At 43.3% G+C, this 21,520-nt stretch overlaps 1 protein-coding gene across 2 annotated transcripts in view; it reads left to right on the top strand.

Moving 5' to 3' along the window:
• Garem1 (GRB2 associated regulator of MAPK1 subtype 1) overlaps positions 1-21,520 on the top strand; it is a 175,363-nt gene that overhangs the window by 44,057 nt on the left and 109,786 nt on the right. For both annotated transcript variants that reach the window (XM_052155378.1, XM_052155379.1), the window contains exon 2: positions 14,025-14,165. In XM_052155378.1, coding sequence (XP_052011338.1) covers positions 14,025-14,165 — 141 coding nt within the window. The remainder of the gene's footprint in view (positions 1-14,024; positions 14,166-21,520) is intronic.

Genomic DNA, 21,520 nt, shown 5'->3' on the forward strand with positions numbered 1-21,520 from the left:
TAGCAGTCTCTGATCCACAGTCAGAAGACAAGGATGCTAGCCCTCCAGCTAACTGAGATCCCACATCCAGATGGAAATGTAACCAGCCAGCAGTGTCAGCCTCATAGATTTGTCTGTGCTTAGTGCCGACTGTCCCTCTATCGGCTGGTCTTTCAACCAGCTTTTTGTCACTTTGACAGAATTCCCAAGCAAACAGCTTAGAAGTAGAAAGGCGTGTTTGGTTTCAGTCAAGTGACATTAGAGACATATGGTGAAGAAGGCTGCTCACTGCATGGTGTTCAAGAAGCAGAGAGAAAACACAGAAAAAAGGCAGATAGCACCTTCTAATTAGTTTCCAGTTAGTCCACTGAACTATGAGCTCATCAGTTGGTAAGGTTAGCATGAAGATAGCACACCCATGGTCCTCCCACCCCTCGCCAGCAACACCGGCTGGGGACCAAGCCTTCACCTCACAATGTAATTTTAGAAGCTCATGTATTAGGCAAACCATAACACTGTCTAGGTTTTGAGCAAAACTGTAACACTCCTGATCAAGACAATGTAGGAAATTCAGTGAGCTTCAGTAGGGTAGCAGTACAGTTATTCAGTCCACCTGCGCATATTTGCTCGTGTCTGAGCACTCTCTTCAAATATTATTGAATTTGGCATATCTAAACATGGCAAGTATCAACCTGTATCCACAGTTGCTAACGACAACTATAGTCATTCAAACAGTTCCTTTTTAAAAGGCGTATGTGCACCATGGTGCGTAAGCGCCCCACAGTGTGCCTTGCTTCACCCCAAGCCAAATTAGTTTGTGTTTCAGATCAGAAGTTCAGGAACTCACCCTTTAGAACTAAGTATAAAAATTACTTTTTCCTTGATACCTTTGACCACAGAAAATTGTATTGATAATTTATAAGCAATAAAACTGGTTAGGAAATATAACTAGCCATAGTACCAACTTATTGACACTATTTAGCCAATAATGATATTTGTAAACTCTTGAAAACTCTTTTGTTTGCTATTATTGTCGTATTGTGCATGACGCATAGGGACATGCACGTCACAGCATGTGAAAGCGACAACACATGAAGGGTGACAAAACAGTGTCGTGGAGTCGATTTTCCTCATGGTTTTGCACGTGTCGTGGGCATCAAGCTGAGGTTGCCAGCCTCACACACCCTACCCCTTCCATACTGTTACCCAGCCAGCCATCTTTCCGGCTTCCTTTTCCTTAGCCTTGTTGCCTGGCTTTGGCTTTGGATATTTAGAAAGAAGTGCCCTTGATCCTGTTTCATTTTCTGGTTATGCTTTGGGAAGTGGCACTGCAGTGGAGATACTGTGTACTTCCTGTCTACCTTTATTTCCTTGTGACCTTTATCTGACTATAAAATTTGATTTGATTTTTAAAGTGTTTGCCTGTTTCCATCATTTTAATAGATGGTGCCCTTTCCGTTTCCGTTTGTCAGTTGTGTGTCTTTGGAAGCCACTGGTGTAGAACGCTGGAAAGCTGCTGTCTGCAAGAGCAGCTCACCTGGAACATGACACCCTTCTACTGCTGCATTGAAATAAAAAGCTGTTCTGTGTACAGAGTCTGTTAAAATTCATTCCATTTGTGCATTGAGACTGGAAGCATTATTTTCAACGTTGACCTATATTTCTTTAATATATGTAAGGCTTTGTTTCTTTATATTTTGCTTGGTTTTGTTTTGAAAACTGGGTTGTAGTTTTTGGAAGTTACTTAAATGTGAGCAAGGTGTTAAAGCCATCAAATATGTAATTTAAACATGTTTATAAGACTTCCTCTCGTGTAAGTTCTATGTGGTGAGTTTATTTTAAATCTGTCTCATTCACATTTCAAGTTGAAACAGAATGACACTGGAGATCTCTCAGATTTGAACTTTAGCTCGATTTATCTATTTGAAATAAAATTGTTAGGGAGCTAGGGAGGCCGCTCAGTCAGTAATGTGGCTGTCTAGAAGGCATGAGGGACTGAGTCAGATCCCTGGTACAGGTGACAGCCCAGCTGAACACAGGAATGTCTATAACCCAGGGGTGGGGCGGGGCGGGGCCCGTGGGCTCCTGGGGTGCTTCACTGGCCAGCTATCTAGTTTAGCTGGTCAGTGAGCTCTAGGTTCAGTAAGTGAGAACGAATCAAGGAAGACACCCAGTGTCAAACCTCTGTCCCCCTATACACACCCACACACACACACACACACACACACACACACTCACTCACTCACTCACTCACTTTTGGACTTTTCACTGGAAGCAAATCACACTTTTGTTAATGTGAAAGAAGATGGGGTCTTCTGCACTTAGCATGCACCTTAGCATTGGTCTTTCTCGGTGGACAAGGAATCCGCAGTATAAACTAAGCCAGTCACAGGGGAGATCGCTGACTGAGGTAGAAGACAGAGTCCCAGTAGAGCCTCCTGTCCACGCTGCTAGACTGACGTTCCCATCTTCTCTCCCATCCAGTCCTGGTGGCCTCCTTAGAACGGCTCAGAGGACACGAGGAATTGCTCCCAGTCATGTTGTTAATAACAGAGCTACCGGCTAGGGCTGGAGAGATGACTTGGCAAGGACAGCAGTCCAAGGTGAGGACCAGAGCCTGGATCCCCAGAACACACTTTCAAGCACTGTCAAGTGTGTCAGGGCCTACCTGTAGCTCCACCCCAGAAAGTTAAATGCAGGGTTTTGGTGAGCTGTGGAGGCTTTTGCCTTGCCTCAGTTATAACATGGACAACAGCGGAGGAAGACTCACTCACTCCCAGCATCAGCCTGGGACTTCCACATGCATGTGCACACAGGCATACACACCTGTACTCATGCATGTCCCCGGATGTGAACACATGCATATGTATACACACCATACTCACAGACATATACAGAGTTACCACCATTTAATCTTCAGCTGTCTGTCAAAGTCCCTGGTTATGTCTGGGATTCCTCACTACCTCCCATGTACCACGAGGAATCATCCTATCTTCATAAATCATTAGAACCTGAGAGTTGAAGGGAGAAATTCTAGGAGTGCGCCTGGTGCTTTGCTCTTTGATGCCTGGTAGAGTCCGGGATGACACCTGCCTACACTTGGGTCTCAGTGTCTGTGTACCATTTATGGTGTGAGCATCTTCTCCAACCCTGTGTTCTAGAGCAGTGGTTCTCAACCTTCCTAATGCTGCAACCCTTTAATTGGATTCTTCATGTTGTGGTGACCCCAGCCATGAAATTATTTTCATTGCTACTTCATCACTGTAATTTTCCTACTGTTATGAATCTTAATGTAAATACCTGATGTGCAGTATATCTGATGCGACCCCTATGAAAGGTTGCTAGATCTCCTAAAGGGATAGAGACCCACATGCTGAGAACCTCTGATATAGATCACTCAGACTGAAAGAGTGATTGGACTGATTTTGAGTATCCAGCACAAGGTGGCAGGGGTGACATCATGGATCTATCCGGCTTCCTGCAGCAGCTCCGACTGGGCTGTAGCTTGGTGGGTTGCCTTTATCCTGAATCTGGCACTGCACTGGGCACTACACTGGCTTATGGGTTTGAATGTTTGTAGAAATGTGAGAACCACAACTGCCCAACTGCTGTTTGCTAAAACGTCTGTAGAATTCTTATCTTTAAAATGTTAGCTACAGCTTGCTGTTTCGGAGTATAGAGTCTGGGCTTTGACTTAAATAGGTGTAGTACTATGTCATACAGAAGGACTCAGGTATCCTAACTGGTAAATGAGCTGTTAGAAAAGGACTCCTTTCTTATTGGCTTATTTAAAGAAAGGTAATAGTATATCCCTAATCTTTTTTTCTCCTTTGTTTCATGCATTCATTCCTGCTTAGACTTCACTAAGAAGTTCCCTGAACACATTACTAGTTAACGTTTGACTAAATTAATTTTTTTCATTTTTTTTCTGAGAATAAGGAATAAAATGTGAAAACATGGTGCTTTGACTTGCTTAAAATTCAAAATCTTTGGGCCTTTGAATAAAGGATTCATCTGAAAGCAGAACCCTGGATGACAGATTTCTGGGTGTTGCTGAGGTCAGGACGGATCAGTAGAAGACACTTGAACGAGTTCTCAGGTTTCCTTGAGAGGCTTAAGGGTTGAGTAAGAGCCAACTGCTTAATTTCTCTTTAGACTGTATGTGAATATTGATGACTTTATATAAAAGAGTCTTTTCATTGGAATGCATTTTTTTATATATACCCACTGTGTTGTCCAGAAATCTTGTAGAATGCAACAGAGCAGAAACAAATTACCTTGGGCCTACAGATCTGATTGACAGTGGTCTAGGTGAGAACCCAAGGGCTCTTCTGTTTCGTATATATGCCTCAAAGTAAAGGACTGTCTGTGGAGTCTGTCCGTCTGTCTTTCCCTAAACATGTGATACATTTGATCAGCAAAGCAACAAGAACTCGCCCTTTAGTTAGGCAGCATGCCATGACAGCATATGCATGCTTAATCAGAATGCCTTCCAAGAGTCGGGATATCCTGAAGCACGGGGTGAAAAGCCTTCCTGATTTGGTTAGCATATCATCACTCTACTCCAACGAATTCTCAGGAAACAGAGATCTCCCACGCTTTGCATGAAACTAGAATTTCTGCACTGCAGGTTCACTGCCAAAGTGAGATGCCGGGAGGAACGGAGCAGAGTCCTGTGTGTTTATTAAATGGAAGGTGGGCATGGAGTAGCCTTACCCCTACTTTGTGATGTCACTGTGCACCATTGTAAATGGTTACAATCCTATTAGTGCCCGTCCTAGAAAAGATATCGTATCTATTTTTCATGATTTTTTTTTCAGCCCAGGTTTCTTCTGTTTGGCCAGCCCTGGCCTCAGACTCTACTCCTGAGTTCTCCTTGGAGCCTGAGATGGATGCTACCAGGGGAGTGATCACATCCAGGATCATATCAAATTCCACCTCTTAGAAAGAATAAAGAAGCCGGGCGATGATGGCGCATGCCTGTAATCCCAGCACTTGGGAGGCAGAGGCAGGCGGATTTCTGAGTTTGAGGACAGCCTGGTCTATAGAGTGAGTTCCAGAACAGCCAGGGCTACACAGAGAAACTCTGTCTCGAAAAAAATCAAATCCCCCCCAAGAAAGAAAGAAAGAAAGAAAGAGAGAGAGAGAGAGAGAGAGAGAGAGAGAGAGAGAGAGAGAGAGAGAGAGAAAGAAAGAAAGAAAGAAAGAAAGAAAGAAAGAAAGAAAGAAAGAAAGAAAGAAAGAAAGAAAGGAGAAGAGAGAGGATAGCCTCTCCAAGAGAGTTGTGGGGGCCACTTAGCTTTAGTGTTTTATTGGAGATTCTAGCTAGGGGTTCTAAAGGAAAAAAAATAGCATCTAGATTGGAATGGGGAAATAAAACTACTTCTTTTTTCAGATAACCTGTGTTTATTAATGGGAAATCCTAAAGAATATGTAGTTTTCACCAATTGTACTAGAACCAAGAAGTTCAGCCACATTGCTGAGTATTAACAGCAGCATAAGAAAGTAACTGTGCACTGGTATGTTAGTAGTGGGTACTGCAAAATAAGGTTTCTTGCAGTGCTATCAGAAAGCATGATTACAGTCTCACATATTTAGCAAAAGCATTATAGGACTTGTATTACTGAAAAGTATATATTATTAAAATTAGATCAAAACAAATACCCATCACTAGCTCACAGATTGTAAAGATTAATAGTTCTAAAATAGCAGTCTCCAAATCAATCTGTAGATTAAACAGTTACCAAAATCACTGCTTTTTCTCTGCCGAAACTAACAGTCCTAAAATTAGCCTGGACAAAAGGAACCCAGAAACACCCAACCAGTTTTGAAAAAGAGTGAAGTTGTCAGACTCAATTTCCTATTTTCAAAACTTACCATAAAATCATACTAATTAAGACATAAAAATATGAGGTAGTTGAATGACGTGGAAAGACTGGAAATAAACCCTCCCATGTATACACAGCTGGTTTTGACAGTGAGCACAATAGTTCAGTGAAGAAAGGGTCACTTTTGCAAGAGCTGATGGTTCAGTTTTTGAATAACCACATGCACAGTGGTGCATTTGGACCCTACCTATAACATATACAAAATTTAACGTGATCTATAGACCTGAATGTAAAAGATAAAGCTATGAAAACACAGGAATGGTTCTTCTTGACCTTATGTTAGACAATAGTATTTCATGTTTGAACATCAAAGTCCAAATAAAGAAAAAAAAACATATATTTGTCTTCATCTGAACTAAAAATGTTTGCCCTTAAAAGGATAATATGAAGAAAATGAAGTCTCTACCCAATGAAACATATTTTAGTTCAAGTATGGTAAGAAACTTGTATCTCAAATGTATAAGAACTCAAGAACTGAGTCACCCAATGGGATACAGTCTCTCCTGGACCTTGCCTGTTCAAAGCCTGGGTTGTACATTAGCATGCAGGGAAGATGTCAGAGACTGCTCATCCAGATACCCACTGCCAACATTCCTGATCTCATTGGCAAGAGGTAGAAACTGATGAGGGTTCTTACTAGATTACAGTATGGCTTGGGGTCAGAATTGTCTGCCTATGGGCTGCAGGGTCTTCTCAGCACACACAAGGGACAGTTGCTTCTGAAACCATCAGATAGGTCAAGGGGTACTATTGTTGACTGTGCCTGTTATCATTTTTCCCCCAGAGACCATTGTTCACAAAATGGTAATGCTAGAAACAGGCCACAGTGCCGAAGGTCAAGACTGCTATCAGTGGGATAGAAATGCTCTCATGTCCTTGGAAGCTCATGGAGCACACAGAACATTTTTATTAGAGGATCCTAAAACCATCCCTGTGTTTGTCCAGGGTTAGGACCCTGCTTGTTTCATTGTATTTTTTCCACACGTGCTATCTGTCCCACAAGGTTCTTTTTGACTCCTCTGATGCATTCCCAGCTCTTAGCAAGCAGCTTCAGGCACGGTCCCTGTGTCTCAGTGATGCTGAACTCTGGCTTCAGCTCGGCCTTCTCACAGCTCAGCTGTGTGCCTACCATGGCCCTTTCTCTTGCTCTCTGGACTAGTACCTGGCTCTTGTGATTTCATGGGACCACATCCTTCCTAATGGCTTTATAATTTTTTCCTCTAGGTGGGTTACTTGCCAATTAGTTAATTCTTTGGGAATTCCCCTCCCTTGCTGCTGCTTCCTCTTTGGAGCCCCTTCCTATGTCTTCAACTCAGTCAGTTGTTAATTTTGTGATTGCTCTTGGGTGCCACATACACATCTTTTCATCCTTTCATCGTGTGGTTTATGTCTTTGGGACAGACATAGCACAGGTACATTCTGCAATGTCTGTCTGTCTGGAAGACAGAGAAACTGCAAAGACCCCATTCTTTGAAAATGTTCTAGATCATATTTATTATATTCCTTAATTTATAGAATAAAATCTGCAGAACAGAGGGGTTGCCTCTAAACTACCTTTTCAAAGGGCAGAGAAGTTTTCATTTGTGCAGACTGCTTTTAGAATAGCCTCTGGTAACAAGCCAAAAAGGTTACTGTGAGACTGCTGGTGTTGAAGGTTATGCTAATAGAAGCTTTGCTTCAGGAAGGCTAACTGTTGTACCAAGAAGGGGATCCTGGTCCTGGACCTGACACTGAGGTAATGCCCTGGCAGAAGGGTATTCCTCAGGCCCGTGTGTGGTCAGCCATGCAGCAGTGTGTTCTACCCTGCATCGATTAAGGAGCCCAGAGTACTGTTACTGCCCTTCCCTTGGTTTGTTCCAGGAACTCCTGGAAATCAGTATTTCTCATAGGGCTTGTGGACCGCTTCCGTGGGTATGACCTAAGCAGGAAGTAGGCGGTGTCTTTTGTGCTCACACACCATTGGCTAGGACTCGGGACTGTGACAAGGCCAACTGCTAAGACAGTAGGGCACCTTGTTCCTTTATACATGTGGAAAGAAGAGCAGGCATATTTGGTGTCCAGCCCCCGGTGTCCAGGACAAATAAAAATTCCAACGTCAGTGATTGATTCTCATTGCAAGAGCATTAACAAATCTGATTATTTCAATTGGGACTTTAGTAATCTGTCAACAAGCATGTGAGTGTCCATCACAGTCAGAGTTCTGCTAAAGGCACTGAGACGAAATTATATCATCCAGGAATGAAAGCCAACTTGGAAAAAGGGCTCTGCGTGCAAGGTCAGGCATTCTGGGAGTTGGAAGGAGTAAAAGCCGTTTCATGGTATGATAGCTCTGAGTTCCTCCAGTGTGAAATACAGCACCGGAAACACCAGGAATAAATGTGAATTTGTTAATAAACTTCAGTTTTATAGTTGCCATAGTGACTTAATTCTCACAGTTTAGGGATTTATTAAAATCAAATGTGTTTGGCCTTTTTGTTGTTGTTGTTCTGTAAACTCAGCATATGTTCTATATAATAGGAACATCCCCCAAACAAATCCAGCATGGACATATGTCTGCATTAGTCTTTGGCTTTGTCTTAACATTAATAATGAGAAAGCTTGTTAGTCATGAGCAGACAGATTTAATATTAGGACACATTGTAATAAGTTTTCTGAGTCCACTTATTACAGAATTATGGATTTTTTTTAATTTTGTGATATTTGCAGATACATCTCATGAGCTAAGTCTAATCACAGAACTCCTTTCTCTCCTGTATACACTTGGGATACACAACCTGAATGAGCTATGCAGTATTTTTAGTTGACTTACATTTCAACTACAGCTCTCATATGAGGTCATGTGTGGAATTTTCCACCTGTGACATCATGGTAGCATTAAAAAAATACTAGATTTTAGAACATTTCAAAATTTTATTAGTTTTTTTTATTAGAGATGAATTAAAATATTTAATCTATACCTCGTTTCCTATTTAAAAATAAAAGGAGCATTGACATACTTGTGTTCTAATGTGGGGAGTGCTATGTAATATTGAGTGATTCAGAACTCTACACATAATTCATGTACCCTAGAAGGTGCCTGCCTGTAACTCAGACTATTTAGCTGTACTGGTGTACAAAGCTAACGTGGTCATGAGGTACATGATAAGTTATGATCCAACTTGGAGCAGGGTATTCCAAATAGAGATAAACATATTAGAATATTTAAAAGCTCGGTGAAGCCACAGGCCATGCGTGTGGCCTGCTGTACTGTGTTCTGTGGGGTCTGGTGAGATACACTGCCACAAAGAAGACTATTTATAGTCCTGAATGTCTTCTCCTTACGCCCTGAAATCATGTTTCTCAAACCCGACAACTCCTGAGCTTGTCATTTCTGTGTTTGAAACGGTGGATGGCTATGTAGCCGGGGCTGCCTTTAAACTCACTCTGTAACCAAGGCTCACCCGCAACTTAGAATTCTTCTGCCTGAGGCTTCCAGGTGACTGGAAGAAACTGACACCATGGCCCTGGCAAGACAAGCTTTTAAATGCATTTATTTTATCTGCACATTTATGTACATACATTTCAGAGTTGACCTCATAGCTCTAAAAGATACAATTCCAACATAGATTAGAAATGAAGGTACAAGATGAGTGTGATTTAAGTCAGTGAGTTGGGCTCTATATTTAGTTAGGATTAGGCGTGACACGGAAGGACACTCATGAGGGTGCCATTTGAGAGCAGTTTTTAAGAACAGTAGAGTGAGGAGCTGGGCATATGGAGGTGAGCATATAATGAGAAGAATAGAAAGTGATTTTAGGGACCAGTTATGTAAGATTGAGCAAATATTTGAACAGAAAAGAACCCTTTGGGAGTCAAATGGAGGTCAGGGACATACGGTTACAGAAACTCTGGGCTGTGGGACCACCAGGTGAATAGAGACATTTGAAGATGTGTGAAGAGAATGATAGGATACTATACTTTTAAATGCTCTTAGATGTAGGAATATTTAAATAAGTTAGAAAAGGGAAGAGGCTCAGCTCTGTCTGTTTGGTCTATTCACTGCTGTTTGTCCAGGACCTGGAACATAATTGACTCTCCCTCAGTGTCAGGACTGTATGGTTTATGCTGTGTGCCCAGCAAGGGAACATCCCCAGAAAAAGGTGTAGAAAACAGCTTCCCCTCCACCTGGTCTCCACATAGAAATTAGCGACTGGTGGCAGGAGGGCCCTGGAGTGCCTGGGCCTAAGGGCCCTGGAGAAACATTGTAAAGGAGAGGGAGAGACGAGGAGCAGGCTAAGGCTGGTTCCTGCTTCTGTGGTAGCTGGTGAAGGAGGAACACTTGAGAGGAGATGACAGGAAGGTGATCTGGGAGAACAGTTTGTACAGTAAGCCAAAGGGCAGGCAGGAGAGTTACTCACTTATACAGATGCAGCCCATAACTACTGATTTTGGATTTTGAAATTGAGCATTAATTTGAAGCATCTTCCTTTGACATTACCTAGTGTTCATATATATAAATACATACATACATATACATACATACATACATACACAAACACACACACACACACACACACGCACGTGCACGCACTCACACACATTCATATACATATGGATATCTTAAAAGGAATGTGTGGACTATGGTAAGGAGCAAGGTCAAAGCAGTCGACGGTGGGCCCCAGAAGCGCGTTAGCTGCAGAGTACCTGGCAGGACCACGCGTGCACATTTTGCAGTATAACACCCTCTTCCTTAGACTTCTTAGTACAACACTGGGCTAAATTTTAGAACATTATATGTGGTTGTTAAGCACCAGGATAATTATATCACAAAAAGATGTTTGCTTTATGAATTCATTTAATTCCATGTCTTTATTAGTGACCTACCCTGGGATATTTTAAGTTTTTGTATTGCTTTTATTTCCTGACAAGTTTCATGAAACTTATTTTGCCTAAAGCAGGCACACAGATCAGTTGTGAAAAAATAAAATAAGACATAAGCTCCAAAATAGACATCGCTTCCTTCCCTCTTTATGACTCCGAAAGCCATTGTGAGCCTCTTCGAAGTGTTGACTCCACTAGCGAACTGCAGGGCTCAACATTATGTTTTCGGTTTGATTAACTTGACTGCAGTTGTTTTTTGGGTGCCACTTTAGAGCCCACTGTGGAATAAAATTAAAACGTTCTTTATGACACAACAATTCACTTGCAGAAAATGGCGATTTTCCTTTATCCCTGAGTGGCAGTATGTTCTCCCCGAGTTTCCCATATGGGCCCCCGGGCTCCGTTTTCTCCAGATTCATGTTCCTGGGGTGGGAGTGCTCATTCCCAGGCCCCCAGAAGGCTCCCATCTCCTCCTCCCCTCCCGTCCATCACAGGAGAAGCCAACGAAGGCTTCTTCATCTCTGCTGAAGTACCAGGCCCAGCCTCGATTGCTTATCTCTTACACACAGCATGGGCCTTGCGTTCCCTCCCACAAAATTACACAGGAGCCCACTGTGGGCTCCTGAAATGACAGAACCAGGTCTCTAGATTTCTACCAACTCTCCATTGCCTGCTCACAGAAATTTAAAAAAGAAAAAAAGCACAAAAAAAACAGCAATACAAATAAAGTGGGTACAGGCAGCATGGCAGAGGTATACCAACATACATGCACCACATATATACATACATACATACTTACATAAATGGAAAAATAAAGGTTTGGTGGACAGATGGATAAGGAATATTTTGAAACTTAAAAAGCGTGCAGCCTGCCCCCTCAGACATGCATGACCCCTCTCTAACATTTTATGTTTCCTTTAATAAGCTGCGTGTCTCACACACATAGTTCATGGATGGTGCAGTCCTTCGCCATTCTTGGTGGCATGGGCTGCCTGATGGGCGCTGAGGACTTTGTGCTGTTGTTTGCTGATGAATGAGCCCCGGGTGCTCACGCACATGCCTGCCGGACTGCTTGAGTAAAGGAGTGAAACCGGAAGCCAGGGTCAGCCTCTCCCTGCTTCCTGAGTTACTGCCGGTGGTTTTCCGGGTAAAGTGGTTTTCTTCTGTTGTGGCAGAAGATGAGGAAGAAATGCAAACTAAGTCTCCCACTTACTAGCTGTAACAACTCCAAGCAAAGTCCTTGACTTCCCTACCCTATTAAAAAAAAATTAGCATGACCTAAAGTCACAGGGTTGGATTAACATTTGCGGGGGGCGTGGGGGGGAGTATTATAAATGTAATGGCTGAAGTTCTCTGCTCACTCGTAATAGATTGGACTTGGCCAGGATACCCTCCGTTCTGAGTCACTGTGTGTTCTCTGAGAAGCAGGGGTTATGTGTGTTACACCCCTTGCCGATGAGAAGCAGAGGTCCTGCCCGGGACAGGACCACACGGTGGAGGTGACGCAGCACTGCTGGACACACCTGCTGCACGCTCGCCCTTCCAGGGGCGGCTGTGGTTTGTACTGCTTAATATCTGCCCTGGAGTAGAGCTTCTAGACCGTTCCTTCCTGTCTTAAAATGCCCGAGGAATGCAAAGGGCCGATGAGGGCAGCAGGAGATGTTGTTATTAGACTAGCCCTCCCAAAGCATGAGACACAGAGAGTCTGAGAAGCCCAGCCCCGCCTCCACATACACATCCTGACATAAATCAGACCTTCCCTTCCTGCCAGTGAACACCTCCTCCAGGCCATTCCTACCCTATACATAAAATATTTAAATCTTGTTTTCTACCCCCCCCCAAAATAAAATATTCTTTCATTAAAACTGTTTCGAAGATCACCATAATGGTTTAGAAGTCAGTTCGCTGCTTACAACTGGACCAACCAAGCGGTCTTCACCACTTTTCCTTAATGATTGGAAAAGTGCTGAGTCTTTTCATTTTAAAGAGAACTGCAAACACCATTTCAAAACATACAATTACATCACTAATAACTCTTAATTATTGTACTAAAGTTAACATAAAAAATGAGGAAAGCTGTCTTCCCTATGAAGGAATTAACCTCTCCAGATACTTTCATTGGGCATTTAAAATGACTAACCCAGAATTAATGGGCTGGATTTTGTCAGCATCTGAAAAACATCTTTTATATTTCAAGAAGTGGATTTCCCTTTTGCAATAGTTTGTCATCATTTCAGAAGGCTAAAAAGGTATTTTGGAGAGTATTAAAACAAGAAATAATTTCATCTGGATGTTATAAAGCTTCATTACGCTTAATTGATTGGAAGGGTTGGTGGCAAGCCAGCGAGAACTGGCAGAGGGGTGCACGAGACTTAAAAGGAAACATGTACATTTAGCGTCAAGCACTTCTTAACTCACTGAAGTTTACTTTTGGTAGTTTTATTGTAGTGATTAAGAGCTAAGCTTTGGCACCCTCTGGTCCGCCGCTGAATCCCACTTTGCTGCTCACTGACCCTGTGAGTTTTAGACACATCACTTCCCACTCTGGATCTTGGTTTTCTCACCTGGGAAGGAGCAATGCCTTCTTAGTGATGTGGTCATACTACAGGAAGCGACAGGAACATCATCTGAGCTGTGTCCGCTCTAGGCACTGAGCTTGTCACCTTCCACAGCCCTGTAGGCATGCTGGCGCATGTGAAAGCTAGATTGTCAAGGAAATGGAAAGTGTCTGTAGGGAACCCTGGGCATAGTTTTCAACTTAGTGAGGAAACTCTTTTTTTTTTCTTTTCTTTTTTTTTTCTCCTTTTTTTTTTTCCAACTCAAGAACTTTATACTGTGTTATAACCTGTCAATTTGTTCGTCAGTCAGTAACTGGGGCGGGGAAGCAGGGAGGTGCCAGAGGATAATGCTACCATTTTTCCTTGAGTTTGTCATTGTTGTTGTTGTTTTGAGAAATGCAGACAACTAAACCCTAAATCCTCATGGCCTAGACTACCATGGCCTCCAGTTCCAGCAGAACCAGGTATACCCACAGCACCACCATATTTTTTTTTTTTTTGAGACAAGATCTTTTACTGAGTCTGTGATTGGCTAGCCTGGCTGGTCAGCAAGCCCTAGGATCTCCTGCCTCGACCTCCCCAGTGGTGAGGCTTAACTCAGGTCCTCATGCTTGCCACCCTTTCCAGACTGGGCCATCTCTTCAACGCCATACAAGTACAATCTAAAGAAATACCACTGTAGGCTGTGGAGTAGGCAGACCTGAATCCCAACTTTCTCATATTGAATTTTATCTTCTAGGAGAATGTGTGGAAGGGCTGCGGGAGAATGACTACCTGCTGATCCATTCGTGCAGGCAGTGGACGACCATCACTGCCCATAGCCTGGAGGAAGGTCACTATGTCATTGGGCCAAAGATAGAGATCCCTGTCCATTATGCAGGTAAGACTCAGCAAGACCATGGGGCGGGGTAGGGAGCTTGAAGAGACAATTTTATCTTATCCTTGCAGCAGGAACTAGCAAGTGCCTTTCAACTAGAGTGTATGCCAACTTAAAAGACTCAAACACTTCTGTGCGGTTATTTTTTTAATCAATGATGTCTCCATTTTGCCATAAATATTTGTATGCAGTTAATGCAGCCGGGTGTTTATAAGTGGAATTTTTACAGGGAGAGTTGGAGCACTATGCATGGCCAATCCCTGAGCTTCACAGTCTTGCCTGAGTAACCCACGGACATCCCGAGTGTCACTCTCGTAAAGGACTAGGATGTCGCAACTCCACAAGGCTCCATTTCACAAGTGCACAGTGCTCCCTAGTTTTAAAAGTATCTGTTTAGAAGTTACGATACCTGGGCCTGCCACTCCTCCTAATGAGTCTTTTAGAACATAGCAGGGCGTGACCTCTTTGCTCTGGTTAAGTGCGGACGGTGCCCACCCTGCCACCTTGCTTTGAACTCCACTCAGTACTGGGATACCGTTGAACTTGGTTTTGTTGAGTGAATTCTATTTGTTGAGTGAAGTCAGAACTGAACTTGTGCTGTATTTGCCTCAGTAAACTTTCAGTAGGGGTAGCTTATAAACCAGTTTTTAAAAACGAGGCGCATCACTGTCTTCTATCTTCTGGTTTTACAGTTCATTATATAAGGTTATTAACTTTTTATCTGTTACCCAACTTTTCTGAAAGTTATAGCAGGATATTTTATCCAGCTAACTATAAACTGTGAGGACCTGGGCTACTGTTTTGATTTTACTCTTGGCAGACCTGTCTCCAATGCTTAGCAAATTATTTATTTGAAAACAGAATCTTGTGGTATTCTAGAATAGTAGCAAGTGGTTTTCATTCATCCAGAATCTAGTGAATAAAACATGCTTTGCTGGCCTTTTTGATTCTTAAGAGTTCTTCAGCTGCTCACAAAACTTAAAAAAAGAAAAGAAAAGAAAAAAATAACCTTTCAAAAGTATAGGAAAGAGAACTTTTGTGCACCAAACTCTGATTTTCCTAATTCTGCTAGCTACTTAGTTATCTGAGTGGCTTTATGGGGAAGCTTGAGTAGAAGCCCCTGTGGAAGGTGCTGGGTCTCTCAGACTAGGAAGCGGGCAGCAGGGCAGTGTTCACAGGAGTGGGAAATTTACAAGCCCTCCGCGTTGTCCAGACTCTCCTCAGAGAGGTGCCACCCTCAAGGTCCACCTTACCTTCAGCAGGCTCAAACTCTTGTTTTCTCTATGAAAAAATAAAAAATAAATTGCCGTCGTGAATGTTTTACCCAGGCTGTGTTCTATCAGTCGACTTGAGCTTTAGGAATTTTTACAAAACATGGTGACTGTTTCTGTCAACCGAGTCTTCCCAGAGGCTGTTTTCATGGGTCATTCCCTCACATTTCTATGGAGACCCTCCTGCCTTGACTTGGACCTGCAGAGCTCTGGCCTGTTTCTCCAATCTTTATCTTCTCTAAGAGGAGACAGCTCCTCTAGCTGGTCAGTCACCTCCCTGTTTCCTGACTACACTGGGTACTTTTCCACTTGCCCCACTCCTGCCATGCCGCTCCTCTCGGGGGAAAGGCCCTCTTCTGTCATAGATTGACTGGATCCGCTAACTGCATGCCACATTCAGTTGGCACTCTTCATTCCATTGCTGTTTTCCGTGCTCTCACACACACTCCTTCCCTCACTCACCAGTTGGAGTATACACTCCTTAGCAAACGAGATGTTAAAAATCTCTTTCTTGGTGGTGGTGGCACACTCCTTTAAACCCAGCAGTTGAGAGGCAGAGGCAGGTCGATCTCTGAGTTGGAGGCCATCTGGTGTACAGAGGGAGATCCAGGATACTCAGGGCTACACAGAGAAACCCCGTCTTGGAGACAAAAAGAATCTCTTCTGCATCCTTTCTGTCAGCCTACAATTGATAAACCTCTTTGTGGAAATGGGTGTTCAGTCCTGGGACCGAAGTCTTGGCCTCACAGTGGAATCAAATAGGTTGTTCTGTAGAGACTGGTTGCTGAGTCCTATCTGTACAAATTTTACTTCAGTTGGTCTCAATGATGGCTTAGGTCTAAATGGTTGTGTAAGATTGGCATCAGGATTTCCATGGCTAAAAATACAATTAAAATACAATTGGGAAAGGACATCCAGTGCCAGAGGATATTATCTACCCCTAAACAACAACAGACATTAGTATTTTGAGCTTATACTTTTGTATTAATAGCCGTCCATCTTTCTCTGGAAAGAAAGGCTTGGCGTGTTCTGACTCTTATTCTCTATGTGAGAAAGAATGTTGTTGGTAACGGGGATGGTGCCTGTAAGGCCACTTGGTGCAAAGATAAGGATTATCTTTAATGAAACAGAACTGCCGAATCTAAATGAAGAAATGGGGGCACTAAGGTTATACCGCTTTACATTAACTATAGAAAACAAAGAAGTATAGAAGACAAAGAAAGAGAAACCTGATAAGAGGCCAAGTGCCTTTACCATCAGACAAGCAGGGGCCCGTGGCTGGAGAGGAATGTCAGTCTCAGTCTTCTGAGCTGTTTTCCTCCAATTGCTTTAGCTAGAAGCTTGAGGAGAAGATGTGAGGGCCACACGGATATGATTGATTCTTTGTTTGGGGCTCCACACCTTTTGATAGCACCGATGCATCCGCATTTCAGCTTACAGGCAAACAGCCGGCTCCTTTGCTGCCTGGTAGAACATTTGCCTCAAGTGTGTTCAACCCTGACCTTAATCCCCAGTGCTACAAAGGAAAAGTTTAAAAAGGCATTTTAGTGGTTTTCTACGTTCTTTTTCCTCCAGTCTTCTAGACGAACAGGTAGACAAGAAGGCAGTTTGTTTTGGTTACGTTATAAAACTGAGATTTATTAATTTAAATATGAAACACCAGTGGTTTTGGTGGCATATTTATAAACTGTTTTCTTAGTTTTCAGGCAACGTTTCACTGTTCCCCAGGCCTATCTCAAACTTCTAGGCCCAGTCCACCCTCCTGCCTCAGCCTGCACAAATAGATGCATGCACCCCCATGCTTAGTTTACAACAGCATATAGTTTGTTTCCAAGAAGTGATTTATTACAAAGTTCAGCCCTTGGAAGAAAGAGCATTAAAGCCCCGTGTGGGAGGAAAAGCCGTCACTTCCATTGTTCTTGCTTATTTGAGCTCTGGCTGTAAACAGCAGAGGATATACTCACCTAGCATGTTTTACTGTTGTATTATTAGCTTCAGGAGTTTGTCTGAGTTGGGATTCGTCTCTCATTCCCGGAGGAAGCCTAATGAGTAGTTCCCAACCGACTCCAGCACATAGCAGTGGTAAAGCCCACCAGCCTCGGGATCATCCGTCCCTCTGTGGTTTCGGCCAATGCCTGGGTAAATCCTAGTTTCCTAGTGTATGGGTGGGCTAGAGAGCACCCTTCTGCTGAGGAAGCCAGGGGGCTGTGCAAGCAAAATGCCTTCAGACTGCTTAGAGCGTTCCCAGCACCCCCAAAGATCATTGATGGGGGTCACCACAACCATTCCAACAAAATGTTCCCCGAGTTCCGAGCTCCCGTCTTGGACTGATCAAAAGGTGAATTGTTTTTCTGGCCATTAAAGCAGGTGAGATTGACAGCCCTCTAAGTTGTTCTGGCTGCTGTGCATGGCTTCGTTTTCTGTGTGAGCATGTCATCGTCTGTTTAGTTTTGCTTTTTTAAAATAATTTTGTTTAAGAACTTCATACATGAGCCCTGCATCTACGTCACTCTGGCACCTTCCTTTCCTTCCATCTCCTCCATGTACTCCCTCCTAAATTCATGTTCCCACCTTATGTTATCAATTCATGTATATACACACACATACAATGTATGTATAGATCTATGTATATGCATGTTTAAAATATATATGTGTATATATAATGTCTGTGTACATGTGTGTACATGTGTGTGCACATGTGAATGATCAGCCTCCTGCGTCCATTTGGCATTGCGCTTATGTACATGTGTATGGAACTGACCTCTTCAGATTGCCCAGTCTCTATGGGAGCTTGTTCCTGGGAGAGATGAATTCTCCCTCTCTCAGCAGCTTTTGGCCACCTGTACCTCTTCATTTGGTGCTTAGACCATCTGGAATTTGCCCCGTCCTTATCGGCATTTAGCTGGCATTGTTGTTATTGTTCGGCAATCGTATTTTGAGAGTTCATGGATACAGCTTCTTCTAAACATTGTCTCGAGGCCTCATCCTTATACCATTCACTCACTTTGGCCCAGTTTGGTCTTGTGTCTTTATGTGTTTGTTCGTTTTTGTCATGTTCCTCTATTTGTTTTTAATCGTTCTTCCTCTGCCCAAACGTGCATTCGGACACACAGACATCTCTCTTGCCGTTGAGTATTTGGGAGTAGACAGCACCCATGCCTAGTGCTTCCCCAGGCATTCCTAAAGGACGAGGTCAAGCTCTGTCTAACACAACTGGCACAGAGTTGGAAAATTCAGGGCGTTTGACACTTTACATCCCATGTTCCATGTCGTCACTGGTCCCATGATTGTCCTTTATTACGCTTGTCCTATTCAGGATAGCATCAGACCACTTCTCAAATTTCACCATCAAGTCTCACCAGCTTGTTTTTGTCTGGCACTGTTCCTTGGCTGTCTTTGTGTTGTGTGGTGTGGACATGTTTAAGGATTATCACTTCCTAATCAGATCCTACTCTTGTACTTTGTACCAGGTTACTATGTGTGTGACCATGGCTTCTGCAGGGAGCCAATGACCTTGTGCCTGCTATTAATCAGACCAGTTCTGATCAATAAGTTAAGTTGATTTCTTTGCTGTGCCCATATTTATCAATAGATGGATAGATAGATCCATAGGTAGGTAGGTAGATTGATGATAGATAGATAGATAGATAGATAGATAGATAGATAGATAGATGATAGGTAGATAGATAGGGCCATTGCTAGGAAATTTGGAAGAGGAGACTTCCAGAGCCTTTGACAGTGCTGTTCCTCCTCTGAATCTTCCTGCTCCTCCACTTTACTCTGGGCACCAGGGCCCTTGTCCTGGTGATGCAGTGTTCACTGTGGTGTGTTGAGAATTGATGGCTTGCCCCTAAGCTGAGGCTGTGTCAGTCTTGCCCCTACTGTAAGGAAAACCTTTCCCCACCTGCCCATTGCTTTACTTGCCTGTGGTGACTAGCTTGGACTTACGGATTACTGTTCTTATGTATGTTAATGCTCAAATTGCTTGCCCATGTCTGGGCAAAATGCACCCTGTACTTTGGGTGAGTATGCCCTGCTTTCTGACTTATGTAGCAATGTGCTGCATCAGCAGCAGGAATGACAGCTCTGCTCATCACTTTGTGCTCTTTGTAAATGGAGTCCCATGGGTTTGGGCAATGCATGATCTGGGCAGCCACACATATCCAAGAAAGGGGTGAAACTCTGTCCTGCTGCTGCTGCTGCTGCTGCTGCTGCTGCTGCTTCTACTGCTTCTACTGCTACTTCTCCTCCTCCTCCTCCTCCTTTTCTCTTTCTCCTTCCCCTTCTTCTTTTGATTTTATTTTTAGACAAAGTCTAACCATAGCCCATGGTGGCCTCTGAGTTGAAATTCTCCTGCCTCAGCCTGGGATTACAGGTCATACCTGCTTCCAAACTCAACATTGTTAAGAAGTCCCAATTCTGAATCCTTACATATTCTGTGCCAGAGATTTTTATGAAATTTCTTATGTGAAAAGAAACAATTTCATATACTATTTAAAGGAGATGACTGTGTCCTGAAGGCCACACTCTGACATGGCAGCAGTAAGGCACTCCTTGTGCTGAATTCTGAGGTGATTGAACAGATAAAGACTTCTTCTAGAAGCAGAGCTCTTTTGGTAACAGTTCTGAGAGAATCTGTGCAATCAGCACAGTAGAGAAAGAACTCTGAAAGGCTGTTCTTGTTTGTGCTCAAGTACAAAGTTTGCATTCAAAATGTATCACAGATAAACTTTATCTTCACCTTCTACCTTCCCATCACTACCCAATGGGCAAAGATGCAACAGAACTCAGCATTTCCCAATTCTACACCCCAAGACCATCCAGCTCGAGGTTCAGCCCTGCCCACTCACCCCACACACCCACCCTTTGCCTCTTTCTCTCTAACTTACCCAGCTGAACACGTCTGTCCTTAAAATTCCTTAAATGCCCTCCTACAGCTTAATTCTAGCCCAGGGCTCCCAGGGATGAGTGCTGTCATTCACAGCGTACAGGGCTGTCTGTCAAATGACGTGTATCTTTGCAGCTCAGTCATTGGTCCAGCAGACTCAGTTAGTGCCTCGAAAGTACGTCTCATCTGTGTGATCCACCCCAATCAGCCTCAAATCTAATTTAGTATTCTTAATTTGACATCTGTTTCCTTTAAATTGGATACAAGCTTAGGGTCATACAAAGACCTGGCTATGACATACCATCTAAATTGTATTTATTATCTCATGTTCTGTGAAATGGAGATTTCCCTGAGACCATATTGTGGAGATTGTCATAGCTCTAATTTTATTTTGTTTTGTTTTGTTTTGTTTTGTTATTTGAGACAAGGTCTCTTCCATAGCTGCGGCTGTTCTGGAATTCACTATGTGGACCAGGCTGGTCTGATCTCACAGAAATCTCCCCGCCTGTCTCTCAAGTACTGGGCTTAAAGGTGTGTACTACCACACCTAGCCTATATGTTTAACTTTGTAAATGCCTCAGCACATGAAGGCTTTGAAGCCAGGGATTCTTCATGTTTACCTCTCAAGAGAAGCAAAAGAAAACTACAACTTGGCCTGGTAGTCCATGTCTGTAACTCTAGTACAAGGGAGGCTAAGAAGTTCATGAGTTCAAGGTCAACCTGATCATATATAGCAACTTCAAGGTCAACCTGAACTGTATACTAAGACCCTGTCTCTAAAGACCAACAACTACCAAAACAGAACAAAAGTGCACCAAGATATGGCTTTAAGAAACCAGATTGGTGAGCCTGGGTCTGATGAGCAAGGTCTATAATCCCCAGCTGCTCAGGAGAGAAGGTAGAAGTAGGACCATTACAAATTCAAGGCCAGCCTGGACTACTTGGTGAGACCCTTGGGGCTATCTCAGTGGGGAGCACTTGCTTAGCATGTGGGAGCTCATAGCTTCAATGCCAGTGTAGACAGGGAAGAAAAGCAGAAGGGAAGGAAGGAAAGGGAGAGGACAAACGGCTTGGCCGTGCGCTGCCTGTGTGCCTGTGCTCCGCCGCCTTGCCAAGTAGTGCAGTTCTCAGTGTGTTCGTGAGAATTCCAATCCTTCAGTGAACCAATTGCTGTCATTGTGGATAACAGATTGCTCCTG

The sequence above is a fragment of the Apodemus sylvaticus genome, chromosome 13 (genome assembly GCF_947179515.1).
Source record: "Apodemus sylvaticus chromosome 13, mApoSyl1.1, whole genome shotgun sequence".
Lineage (NCBI taxonomy): Eukaryota > Metazoa > Chordata > Mammalia > Rodentia > Muridae > Apodemus > Apodemus sylvaticus.